At 52.1% G+C, this 12,122-nt stretch overlaps 1 protein-coding gene across 23 annotated transcripts in view; it reads left to right on the forward strand.

The window, feature by feature from the left end:
* MACF1 (microtubule-actin crosslinking factor 1) overlaps positions 1 to 12,122 on the forward strand; it is a 141,069-nt gene that overhangs the window by 63,265 nt on the left and 65,682 nt on the right. For 20 of the 23 annotated variants that reach the window (XM_027701236.1, XM_027701238.1, XM_027701225.1 and 17 more), the window contains 8 exons: positions 1,615 to 6,915; positions 7,395 to 7,544; positions 7,779 to 7,994; positions 8,081 to 8,230; positions 9,062 to 9,295; positions 10,660 to 10,803; positions 10,891 to 11,124; positions 11,720 to 11,947. In XM_027701236.1, the coding sequence (XP_027557037.1) occupies positions 1,615 to 6,915; positions 7,395 to 7,544; positions 7,779 to 7,994; positions 8,081 to 8,230; positions 9,062 to 9,295; positions 10,660 to 10,803; positions 10,891 to 11,124; positions 11,720 to 11,947 (6,657 nt within the window). The remainder of the gene's footprint in view (positions 1 to 1,614; positions 6,916 to 7,394; positions 7,545 to 7,778; positions 7,995 to 8,080; positions 8,231 to 9,061; positions 9,296 to 10,659; positions 10,804 to 10,890; positions 11,125 to 11,719; positions 11,948 to 12,122) is intronic. The other 3 variants (XM_027701235.1, XM_027701234.1, XM_027701233.1) reach the window with 1 other exon arrangement.

A 12,122-nucleotide genomic window follows, 5' to 3' on the forward strand; every position in this document is an offset into this window, starting at 1 on the left:
GTGGGGCTTCACCTTAGTTCCCCGTCTACAAAATGATCCCTGCGGCTCTCGTGCGGAGCCGTTGCTTCACTGTAGAGGGAGCATGAAGAACTCTTTAACATTTGCTTGCTGGAAACATCCAACTGTCAGAAAGAAGTTATGAAAGACCAAAAAATGCAAAGCAGAACGCGCTAAATTGAGCATGATGTGTCCCTGTACAGTTTGTGTTTCATGTCAACTGTTTTTTAAGATTAACTGACATCCTTGCTTACAAGTTTAACTAACCCTCCGGGATTTAAACAAACAAAACACACAAAGGGAAAGAGGAAGACCTGTGTGTGGGGTTCTTTTTGCAAACAAAACAGTCGCATGCTGGACGCTAACACCAAGCTTTACACTGTGTGTGATACGGCTGAACTGCTCCATAAGGCTCTGTCTTTAACTGCTCAAGGCACACCCTGCAACTCGGTAAGTAAAAGCCTTTTACTCCCCTCCCTCCCATCCATCTCCTTTTTTATCTTTCTCTTTTTTCCCTCCTTCCCTCTTCTCTGTCTTTCCACGGCTTGTTCATCTCTGAATATGCATGTCAGGGTCTGGCGATGGTGGTGGAGAGCTTAGGTTGTCCCAGAAGGTTCCCTCTCTCCCCACAGCAGGGTGTTTGGATGCAAAGGAATTAGTTTCATAATCCTGATTCCCTCCTTGCTATCCCCACAAAAATCTATTAGTGTTTGGGCCAACCTTATGCCCAACCAGTGGGACTGGGAGAAACCCAAATGTGTAAAGAGCATTTGGACAAAGATACTCTTCATCATCTAAATTATTACCCTCCTTGTGGGGACAGCAGTAAGAAAAGCCCCTCCAAAACACCACAGTAGGTGGTGTGTTCCCAGTCTGTCCCTGTTTCCATGCTGGGACCTTCAGCTTTTTCCATTTTTCCTTTGGCCCTGTCTGAGGAGCAGCTTCGAGGTGCTGGAGTGGGCAGAGCGGGTGCCGTGGCTGTGCTCAGGGAGCTGCCCTGCCACGTGGCTGGGAGCTGCTCCATGGTCTGTGGTGTTCCCTGGCCATCCTGGTGCTTGAGATTTGCTTGGGAAGTGCAGGATGGAGAGCATGGCAGGAATCAGCATGTAGAGGCTGTGCTGGGAGAGGTTCTGACTTACCCCAAAGTGGACGACTTTGGGGGGTTCTCTTCTCTATGAGTGAACAGTGGTATTTGTGTTGTCTTTACTTTTTAAAAACTGGAATTGTTGAAGGGCTTTGTTGTGCTTGTTGGTCTCCTGCCCTCTTTTTCCTTGGAGCCTTGGAGCACTTGTTGGTTTTGGCGCTTGCCGCTTCGCCGCGCTGCTGGTGGTGGATATTGGAAGCATCTTGGTGCTGCCCTGGTGATGGACTAGATGAGCATTAAAACTTGCTGGCAATGTGCAAGCTGGCAAATGCACCAATTTTTGTGCTATGATGACTTTGGAGTTGCATTTCAAACACTTTGGGACTCACTTTCTAGCCTGTTTAGGGATTTTAAGCTTTATTTTTTTTATATTTTTATTTTTTTTGGAAACTGAGGCCTCCCTAGAACTCATGAAATGAGTTCTGGAAATGCTTAATTTTGATTTAATTCCTTTCCTTCTCTTTCTGTTCTAGGGCAGCGGAGCAGTGGCAGGAGTGATCGATCTTGGCACGGTAGAAATATTCCCTGTCTTTGGTGCTATGCAGAGAGGTCTTATAGATCAGGACACGGGCCTCGTCCTCTTGGAGGCCCAGGTTATCACATCTGACTTAGTTGTTCCAGAGACCAACGAGAAGCTCTCCTTGGAGAAAGGTCTGGCAAGAAACATCATCGATGTCAGGACATTCCAGGTGCTGCAGGAATTGAAGGATGCTCTCCACCAGGTGGAAGAAGTTGAACATGAAGGGAGGCAGCTCCTACCCGTCGTCGCTGCGATGGAAGAGGGGAGGATCACTGAGAGCATTGGGCTAAAGATTCTTGAGGCTGAGCTCATCACTGGGGGCTTTAAATTCCATCAGGGCAGAATCAGCATGGAGACAGCGGTGCAGGAAAGGCTCCTGACCCCCCAGCTTTATTCCAGACTCGTGTCTCACCTGGAAGGTGGCAAGGATTTGATTGACCCCAACACTGCTGAGAAAATCAGTCTGGCAGAGCTCATGGAGCGGTGCATCGTCCACCAGGAGACTGGGCTGAGGCTGCTCCCAGTGAAGCAGCTGGCAGGGGGGATGGTGAGCTTGAAATCAGGCAGAGAGGTCAGCATCTTCCGGGCAGTCCAGGAAGGGCTGATAGACCAGCAGGTGACAGTCAGGTTGCTGGAAGCCCACCTCTTTGCTGGTGGCATCGTTGACCCCAGGACAGGGCACAGGCTGACTGTGGGTGAGGCTGTGAGACATAATCTAATCGACCAGGATTTGGCTTGCACGCTCCTCATCCGGCAGCTCCAGACGGGCGGGATCATCGACACCGTCACGGGAGAGAGACTGACCATGGATGAAGCTGTGAGGAAGGACTTGGTATCACCCAGGATTGCACTGGTGGTCCTGGAATCCCTGCGGTCCTTCAGGGGGCTCCTGTGGCCAGAGATGGGGGAGATCATCTCGGTTGCAGATGCTTTGGAGCAAGGAATCCTGTCCACAGAGCTGGTTCACAAGATTCTCAGCACCAGGCAACTCATTCAGGCTGTTTTTATACCAGAAACCACAGAGGTGTTGTCCTGGCAGAAAGCAGTTGAACAAGGCGTCTTGGAAAGAGATGTGGTGAAGAAGCTGAAGTCAACAGTCATACCTGATGTCATGGCCAGTGTGCAGCTCGCTGGCTCTCTGAGCAGGCATGGCCAGAGCTCTCCTGGAAGGAGTCCCACAGGTTATGAAGAGCCCAGTGACCCTCTGCTAAGGAGTGACGATGAAAGGCTGATGTTCCACTTGATGACCCACAGCTACATCAACATCCACGATGGCCAGAAGCTGCTCTTGGTGGATGGAGAGCTGAACAATCTCACTAAAGCTCTCATCCAAACCCAAGAAAATGGATCCTGTGCACAGAGTTTGGAAGACAGTGGAAGTTTTGAGGAGGCAGAGGCAAAAGCGGCTCTTGAAAGTGAGCCTTGCAATGGTTTGGCTTTGCAGCACCTTGAGCTTCAATCTGCTCCTTCAAAAGAAGAAAGTGAAAAGATCCAACCACCCAGAACTGTTTTGGAGAATGGGGAAGTGGTGATGGGACCTGAAAGTCTCCTCATGGAGGATGCAGAAGATGTTCTGCGTGTGGAAGAGCAAGAGCAGATTTATACTGAACAGGTGACCATCAAGAGTGAACCTGATGCTGAATTTGGAAGAGAGAAGGTTGTTTCTACAAGCAGGGACAAACATCAGGTAAAATTATTGATGCCAGAACCTCCCAGTGACCTTGACAGTGGTTTCAGAGAAACAGAGGAAATGATGATCGAGGCAGAAGAAGAATCCAAGCCTACTGCAGTAGATGGAGTGGAAGGTACTGAAGATCAAAAGAGGTCCTTGGAAAGTGGGTCAGTGGTTGTGAAAAGTGAGATCTGCATAAGAATGGGTGTTTCAGAAAGCAGAGACAGACTGAAAACAGTGGCAGAGAGGTCTCAGAGTGTGGAGGAACCTGAACTAGAGGCAGAAGATGTAAGGGAGGTTTATTTACTAAATGAAGAGACAGTTGAAAATGGTGTGCTGGGAGGAGAGGAGGTTGTGCTCCCTGAAACTGGAGAGACAGTGCCAACAGAGAGGCACAGGGAAGACATGGAAAGTGCGTTGGAAGTGGCAGAAGGAGAGGGGGAAGAAGTACTAGGTGATGAAGGTGTTGATGAAACATCCCTGCCAGCCCCCGAGGAGCAGGAAGCAGGGGACACTTTGGAAATGCTCTTAGCACAGCTCCAGAGTGGGGGCATAATCCATGAGCAGACAGGCAAGACGCTGCTTCTGAACGAGGCGGTGGCCTGCGGGGTGGTGTCCAGCCACACGGCCGTGAAGCTGATGGAGAGGATGAAGATGTTCAGTGGCTTCTTTGACCCTCAGACGTGCGAGTCCTTAACCACTGAGGACGTCATTGAAGAAGGTCTGATGGATGAGAAGCTTCTCCAGAAGGTTCTCGCGTCCGACAAAGCCATAAGTGGCGTTCTTGACCCGGGCAATAACTTTGTCTACTCCGTCAAGGACGCCGCTGCCGTCGGCCTTCTGGACAAGGAAACAGCAATGAGGATCTTGGAAGGGCAGGTGGTCACCGGAGGGATTGTTGACTTGAAACGTGGCAAAAAAGTGTCGGTCACTTTGGCTTCAAATCTGGGCCTCATAGAGCCAACAAGTCAGAAAGAGCTGGTCAAGCTGGAGAAGGCTTCCAAGGGGAAAGGCACCGATGAGGAAACCAGACAGAAGCTCGTTAGTTTACAGGCTGAGACCAGTGGAATTGTGGATCCTAAAACTAAGCAGCCTTTGACTTTTGCAGAGTCTGTTGAAAAAGGACTCCTGGAAAAGCAAACAGCTCTTCAGCTCTTGACCAAGCAGGTTGCTGATGGAGGAATCATCCATCACGTGTCCGGAATGAGGCTGTCGGTGAACAGCGCGATGGAACATGGTTTGATTGATCAAGATTTATGTGACGAGCTCAGGAAGGCTGAAGGTGTGTGCCTGCAGGACTATGTCCATCCAGTTACGAAGGAGAAGCTGCCCTTGCCCCAGGCAGTGTCATTAGGGCTCATTAGTCCGGAATTCCAGAGGAAAGTGCAAGAAATCCAGGCTGGGAGTGGAAGCATTTTAGATCCAGCTTCTGGCCAGAGACTGGCACTGTGTCAAGCAGTGCAGGAGGGCTTGCTGCCCCAGCAGGCGGTGGAGAAAGTCCTGTCATCTTCAGAAATGAAAGAAGGAATCGTAGATCCCGAGACCTGCATGATCGTTCCCTACTCGGAGTTCGTGAAGAAGTGTAAAATCGATATTGAATCTGGCCAGAGGTACCTGGAGGTCCATCCCTTCCGAGCCATCAAGGATGAGGTGACGGGGACCAAGCTGACGTGCGCCGAGGCCGTGAGGCTGGGGAAGGTGGACCCTCTGCCCACCCTGCGGCTGCTGCAGGCACAGGCAGACACTGGGGGGGTGGTGGAGGGCACCGTCAGCAAGAGGCTGTCCCTGAGAGCTGCCATGGAGCGAGGGCTGCTGGATGAGGGCATGGCCAAAGTCATCGCCACCAACCAGCTGAGGACTGGGGGAATTGTTGATGCCAGCGGTGGGAAAAGGTTGACTGTAAAGGAAGCTGTTGAAAAAGGGCTGATTAGCCCAAAGTTAGCTGCTGGTCTTCAGGGTGCACGGATACCCGAAGACAGATATGGTTCTGAGGTCAGCAAGGTGGAAAAACCCCAGCTTTTCCAGGAAAAAAAGGAAAAAATACCTCCAGAAGAGGAAGACATCATCCTCCCTACCAGATCTGTCAAGAGGTTTGATGTTGCTGAGCACAAAGCTCAGCCTGGAGCCCCGAGCTATGAAACAGCTGGGGGTGCAGCTGCTGCATCCCCTGTAACACAGACAGAAGGGAAGTTAAAACCTCAGGAAGCTTCCAAGGATGGTGTTCATCCCCAAGATGAACATCATCGTCACCCCCAAGCAAAGGCTGAGGTGGCTCCAGAACACCCCTCAGTGTTGGGTGCAGCATCTTTCCCTGATGAGGTGGTGGTGGTAGGGGCTGTGGAAAAAGGGATCACAAAAAGGAGCTCCCAGGTGAGAGCAGCCTTGGGGAAAGAATGGAGGAGAGAAGAAGTGGATGGAGAGACAGGGGAAGTAGAGGGGTTGGCCTTGGAGAAGGAGCAGTTGGACATGGAGGTGCTTCACAGTGTGGAGGATGAGGAGAGGAGGAGGAAGAGAGACTCTGTAAGTGCAGAGGGAGCTGTGGCAGGTGCAGAAGGTGCAGTGGTGACGTCTGGGCAAGGAGAGAGAGTGACCAGCACGGTCCAGGTGACACCAGCAGCCCCGAGGAAATCTGTTAGTGTGGGTCCAGGGAAGGAAGAGATGGGTCCTACAGAGTCTGGAGAACCCCCTGAGGTTGGTGGCCCTGTGGAGCCTGCAGGAGATGACCTTGTAGGGAAAAAAGCTGTCAAACACACTGAAGGACACACTGAAGGAGAAATACTGAGACTGGGTGCAGGAGGTCCAGTTGATCAGGAAAAAACAAGTGAAACTGAACTCAAACCTACCCAAAAACACAAAAGCAAGAAAAAGAAAGCAAAGCAGGGCAGTGTTCCAGGAGACAGTGCTCAGCCGGAGAAACCTTCTGCAGAAAAGCAGTCCCTTCCTTTTCTGGTTTCCAAAGAAATTCCAGGGAAAAAGGAGGAGGAGGACTTTGTCTCAAGGGTGCCAGAGCCAAAACATGAAACCATCATCAAGATTACTTCTGGGTTGGCAAGAGACACAGCCAAGCCTGGGGAGAGCAGCAGGGATGGGGAGGGAAAGAGAACAGTTTCTGAGAAAGATACAGAAGACCTCGGAGAGGGTCTGGTGTTCCCTGTGCCCCCCAAACAAGGGGAAACTGGAGAGGTGATGAAAGGTGGGATCAGGAATGGTCAGGAGTCCTTGGTAACATTGAGCCTGGAGGAGAGGATGACTCGGGAAGACACAAAGGTGGAAACCACGCTGGATGTGTCCAGCGCAGCCCCCGCGGCAGAGGAACTGCCTGGTGAGTTGATTATCAGAGAAGAACCCAGAGAAGTTCGGGAAACCTCTGCAGTCCTTGAGCTTGAAGAAAAGAAACAGCAAGAACAAACAGCCAAGCTCACCACAGAGCAAGGAGGTGCCCCTGTTCCCCCAAAATCCCAAGGAGAAACCCCCCAGGAGAGGACCAAGCAGCCGGGTCCTGGCGATCGGAGCCTGTTGTTACCTGTGATAGTGGAGGGGGAGCTGCTGGAAACCTCGAGGGAATCCACAAGACCAGCCCAGGTAAATGGATACTTTTTGCTATTTTGACATTTTTTTATGAGCTATTTGTGTGTGTTTGATGCTAAATCTGTGCAAGGTCCTCGGCACAGAGGGCAACCAGAGCATGAGGAGTTGCAGTATTGGCTGCAGTGGATTTGGCAAAGGACCTGGTGATGTACAACTGAAAACACTCAGGGCTTAGTTGCAGCTCCTTTTGCTGGAACATTACTTCTAAATGACTAATGAGCAGGGCTCTTTTTTTGGCACTTTTGCTGTAACATCAGAGATCTCTTGCCATTTATAAGCTTATGTTGGAAACAACCAACATGTTTTATTTTTCCTGTAGTAAATCTTGTAGATAAGACCAGTGAGTGGCGAGTCCATGGGCTGAAATGTTATTAACAGATTTCTCCTTTGGGAAAAAAAAAAGAGTGATATATACCCCTTTGTTTTCTTTTCTGCCTAAATTTGAGGTTTTGTTTCCCTGTTTGATTCTGTAGATCAAGTTCAGCAAGAAGATGTGTCTGGAGCACGATGAGAAGCTGATATCTTATCTCTCCATGCTCCGAGATATCGAGATGAGAATCAAACGGGTGCAACCAGCGGAGCAGAATTTGGCAGCCCTGCATGACCTGCTGCAGCAAGCAGAGGTGAGCAGGGCTGGGCCAGGCTTGGCTGGTGTTAGGCAGGACAGAGTTTGTCCCCCTTCTCCCCGGTCCTGGAGAAAGGCAGGCGAGTGCTGGCAGCTGAGCAGGGCTGGAGGGGGGGGATGAGTCTTTCTAGATGCAGTGTTTGGAGCTGCATCTCCAAAACCTTTCCTCGGTTTTGGCAGCAGGAGGATGAAGTCACCCAGTCTTAGACATAACGATGCTGTCTTGCCTCAGGCCCTGGGCGCTGAGCTGCGGGAGCTGAGCTTCCCAGTGAATCAGGAGTTGGACGCCGTGGGGTGGATTGTGGCCAACCCCCCTGAAGAAGTCCCTGAGCAGTTACTGAAGGCTTTGGAGAAGGACGCCAAGAACCTCCAGAAGTCTCTGAGCTCTGCGAACGATGTCCTGGAGTCCCGGCTGCAAAACCTTCGTGGGGCAGCAGAAAACGAAAAGGTAGAGCTGGCAAATGTCCCTGCTGCTTGCTGCCCCCCCGAGCACCCCAAAACTCCTTCTCTAAGCGGTGCGTTTCTGTTTTTAAGGCTAAAATCCTGGCACATCACGAGGCTCTTCAGGGCAAACTCCAGGAGCTGCTGAGCTGGGTCTCTGGCACCGCAGAGTCGCTGGATGACAGCGATTATCACCAGGCGACCGATTCGAACAGCTTGAGTCGCTGCCTGCACCACTACAAGGTAACCATGGCAATGCCCCTAATCCTTGAGGCTGGTGAACTCGCTGCCCTTTGCAGGGAGGAGAAGCTTTTAATCCTCCCTCCCTCCTGGAGCCTGCCAAGGGTTTGCCCTTATCCTGTGCTGCAGTAGGAGTGACTGTACTGTATTTGCTCCAAGGTCACTTGTTTCCACAATACACAAAGGGTCTGCTTTGGCTGTTTAGGGAACATGTTCCTCTGCAGGTGTATGGTGGAGGCTGAGTGACCAGGAATGATTCCCATCAGGCTGTTGAGGAAAGAGCTGCTTCCTCTGGAAGGGCTCTGAGAGCTCCCTCCATCACACCTGCCCTGGTCTCCATCACCTGTACAAGGAGCCCGGTCTCCCCTCCACATTTATCCATCTTCTAGCGATAACTTTAAAGATATTTTCAAGTTCAGCATCTCCTGCTTGCTGGTAGCACCTTGGCACTGAAGTCAGGGGATCAAAGGCTTTGAGAACTGGTGGTGGCACATGGAGTCACCGTGACCCAGACATGGCTGGTGGCAGTTCCAGGCCTGGGTCATCTTCAGACCCAAGGGCAGCCCTGCATTTCTGCTCCAGGCAACCTCTTGGTGAGGTGCCTCCAGCACCTGGTGCAGAGGAACATTGGAAAACCACTGCAGTGAGATGCTCTCACCTCTGTGCTGAGTGTGATTTTGGGAGCATTTGGTGCTTCTGGACTGTATTTCTCGTGGCAAAGCACTTTTTTTGGGTGCTGCCCGTCCGCATGTCCCACCTGAAGATGGGAAGCAGCGCAGGCCAGCGCTGGCTGGGGGGTCATTTTGCCTGATGGATCTTTTCTCTCCCGTTCAGGAGCTGAAAGAGCCCCTCACCAACACCAAGTCTCAGCTGGACGCCACCGCCTTCGACATTCAGTTCTTCATCTCGGAGCACGCCCAGGACTTGACGCCCCAGCAGAGCAGGCAACTGCTGAGGCTGCTCAACGAGCTGCAGAAGGCTTTCCGGGACCTGTCGGAGCGCGTGACGGCGCGGGTGGAGGTGCTGCAGGTCTGTCTCCAGCAAGCGGAGCAGACGGATCAGGTGAAGGTTGTGAGACATCTGCTCTCCCTTGGCTGCCCTTTGCTCGCTGAGGCGCTTTCCCGGCCGCAGGAACACGTGCCAAGACACCTCCCGTTTTGGGATTTCGTGTGCATGCCGCTCCACAGTTTGTGACTTCTCGTTGCACATCATGAGCTTCCTCTAAAAGTCCTCCTTCTTCCCACCACGTGGCTCCCAGGCGGAAAGTCTCCTTCCTCCCAAAATGCCTGGAGTCCTTGTGAGGTCTGGGTGGCACAGCCTGGCAGCCCTCGTGGAGCTGCTTTGGACTGGATGGAATAAACCCCTGTGACCCCTCCAGAAATCCCTGTGCAGAGGGGCCACCACAGATACCCAGCTGTGGTAATGTCTTATTTCCACTGCACACATTGCTGTCCCAGGGAAAGAGCTGACAATGTATCAAGGACCAAAGCAAGTCCTCAGGTCTCTGCTGCACTGCTGCAGCACCCATCACTGCATGGATCCTCTTATTCAAAACAGGATTAATGTGTTTTTTATTAACAATTGCTCTCTGTAACTCTTGCCTGTCCCCTCTGGAGTGTGTGTGTGTGTATATTAACCAGTTTGCTTTGCCTTTTCAGATTGAGTGTGCGCCCATCCTAACCCAGGAAGAACTCGCTTTGCAGCTGAAGAGCTCTTAAGAAGGCTCTTTCAATTTGCTTCTGTTGTTTTATCTTATGACTGGGAGAAACAAGCACAGTGTTTTGCACAAGTTTGTACATCACCTTGCTGAAATGCTCAGTGAAAAACTCAGAAACCTTTTATCTCCCCTGGGAAAGGGGAACAGGGGTGTTGCAGGGACTCTCAGGTCACATCATGCTCAATTGCTCAAACAGGCGCTTCTGTGTTGTGCTCTGGCAGCAAAAGGAGGAGCTGGATCAGCAAAGAAATGCTTTCCCTCTCCAGGGCTCCCTCTCCAACCCCAAGATCATAAAAAAACAGCCTTTTTGGGTTGTCTGGGGCTCCACAGTGGTGCTGCCTAACTCAGGTTGTTGTTACCTCTCTTTTGATGAGTTTCTGCTGCTGTTTTAATGTCTGTAATGTGGAATGTAAAAGGCACAGAAACTTGTGATCAATTTTTTCTGGGAGAGGAGTGCAGCTCCACTTTGGAGCTCAACGGGCTCCTCAGAGAGAAACCTGCTGGAGTGGTGGCAAATGTGCCACCAGCTCAGCAGGGACGGGGCACCTGCAGCTGGAGAGGGAGCTCCTGGAGAGCCACAAAAGGCGTTTTCTGTGCTGCATCCTCATCTTCAGGAGCTGCTCCAGCTGTAACCTCTCACCTTGCCTTTCAGCAGTGTGAGTAGAGGTGCAGCACTGGTACTGACTGTCCCCTGTCCCCTTTCCTCTGCCCGCAGACGCTGCAGGAGCAGCAGGCAGCCCGGGCACAGAGCCTGGCCGAGCTGAGCCGCTGGCTGGGCCAGGCAGAGGACACGCTGACAGAGCAGCAGAGAGCAGAAGGGGACCTGTCTGCCCTGCAGCAGAGGCAAAGTGATGTTAAGGTCAGTGCTGTAAATTAAAAAAGGGGGGGGGGGAGGAGGTGGAGGGGCTCGGAAGAGCACTTGGACCTCACAGCATCGTCTGCCCAGGAGCTGCAGAGGAACATCCACACCCGAGCCGCCTCCTTTGCCAGCGTCCTGAAAAGCACAGAGGAGTTTTTGGAGGAGAACAAGGCCAAGATGGAGCCCGGGGAGCTGGCAGCACTGCAGGAGAACCTCCAGCGTGCCAAGGAGCAATACCGGTCCCTGCAGGAGAGGACAGAGGTGGCCCAGAAGGAGCTGGAGAGTGCTGTGAGTGCTGCAGTGCAGCAGGAGACTGAGAAGGTAATGAGCAAAGAGCTGTAGTCTCTGGGCTCTGCTTGAGGAGGACAGTGAGGTCCAGTTGGAGTTGTTCAGGGTCCTGGCAATTATCTGGGTGATGCAGCTTAAAGCAATTTGTGGTCCCATCCTGGGTGTCCCCCCAGGCAAGGTGTCCCCTGGACATTTCTGTCATAAAACACCTTGAGAGTTGGATGAGCTGGTTGTGGAGGAAATGGGGGAGAGAAAGGCCCCTTGCTCTGCCTTTAGGGTGACCTTCAGTGGGAGTGAGAATGCCAGTCACCTCCCTGTGCTGGTGGTGCAGGTGATGCTCCCACCTGGGTGTGTGGAGTTGCAGCCCTTCAGGGAGGGGACCCTGGGTTTTGTTGGGGTGAGAAATGCAGTGGAGCAGAGAGGCTGAGTTTATTCACAGCTTCTTTGCACCTTCTAGAGAGCCACAAAAGGTTTTGGAGACCTGTGAGTGTGCCTGAGAGGCACTTTGCTGAGGCTGGAAAACTCCTTGGGTTTTTTCTTGTGTTGGTTTGTGTCTTCCTCCCCTGTGGAGCAGTTTGCTGAACATGCAAAAACCGGTTCATTTTATCTGGGGTGTTTGTGCTTTCAGGTGAAAGCTGCCAAAGAGCTGGAGGAGAACAGCAATAAGATCGATTCCCTTTTGAACTGGGTGGCATCGCTGGAGCAGAAGGGAGGGCTCCCAGAGTACAGACCTCACCCTGCCAAGCAAGAGGCAGGGACAGGAGCAGGGACAGGCTCTCGGGATGTCCCCGACGGCCACATGGTTGGAGCAGACAGCGCTGCTGGGAGCCTGGATGAGCAGTACGAGAGGCTGAAGGTCAGGACTGACACCTTGTCCCTCTTGAAGCTTTCTGCCCCATGCACTGACCCCACCTCCACTGCTGGTGCAGAGCTGGGAATAGAATGGGGTGTTGTGGGTGCATCTGGCCCCTGGGACATGTGATTTTCCATATGGGAGGCTTGGAAAGTCCCTGCCTGGCTTCCTGGTGGAG

This window comes from Neopelma chrysocephalum, unplaced genomic scaffold (genome assembly GCF_003984885.1).
Source record: "Neopelma chrysocephalum unplaced genomic scaffold, ASM398488v2 Primary Assembly neopelma1_154, whole genome shotgun sequence".
In the NCBI taxonomy this organism is placed as follows: domain Eukaryota; kingdom Metazoa; phylum Chordata; class Aves; order Passeriformes; family Pipridae; genus Neopelma; species Neopelma chrysocephalum.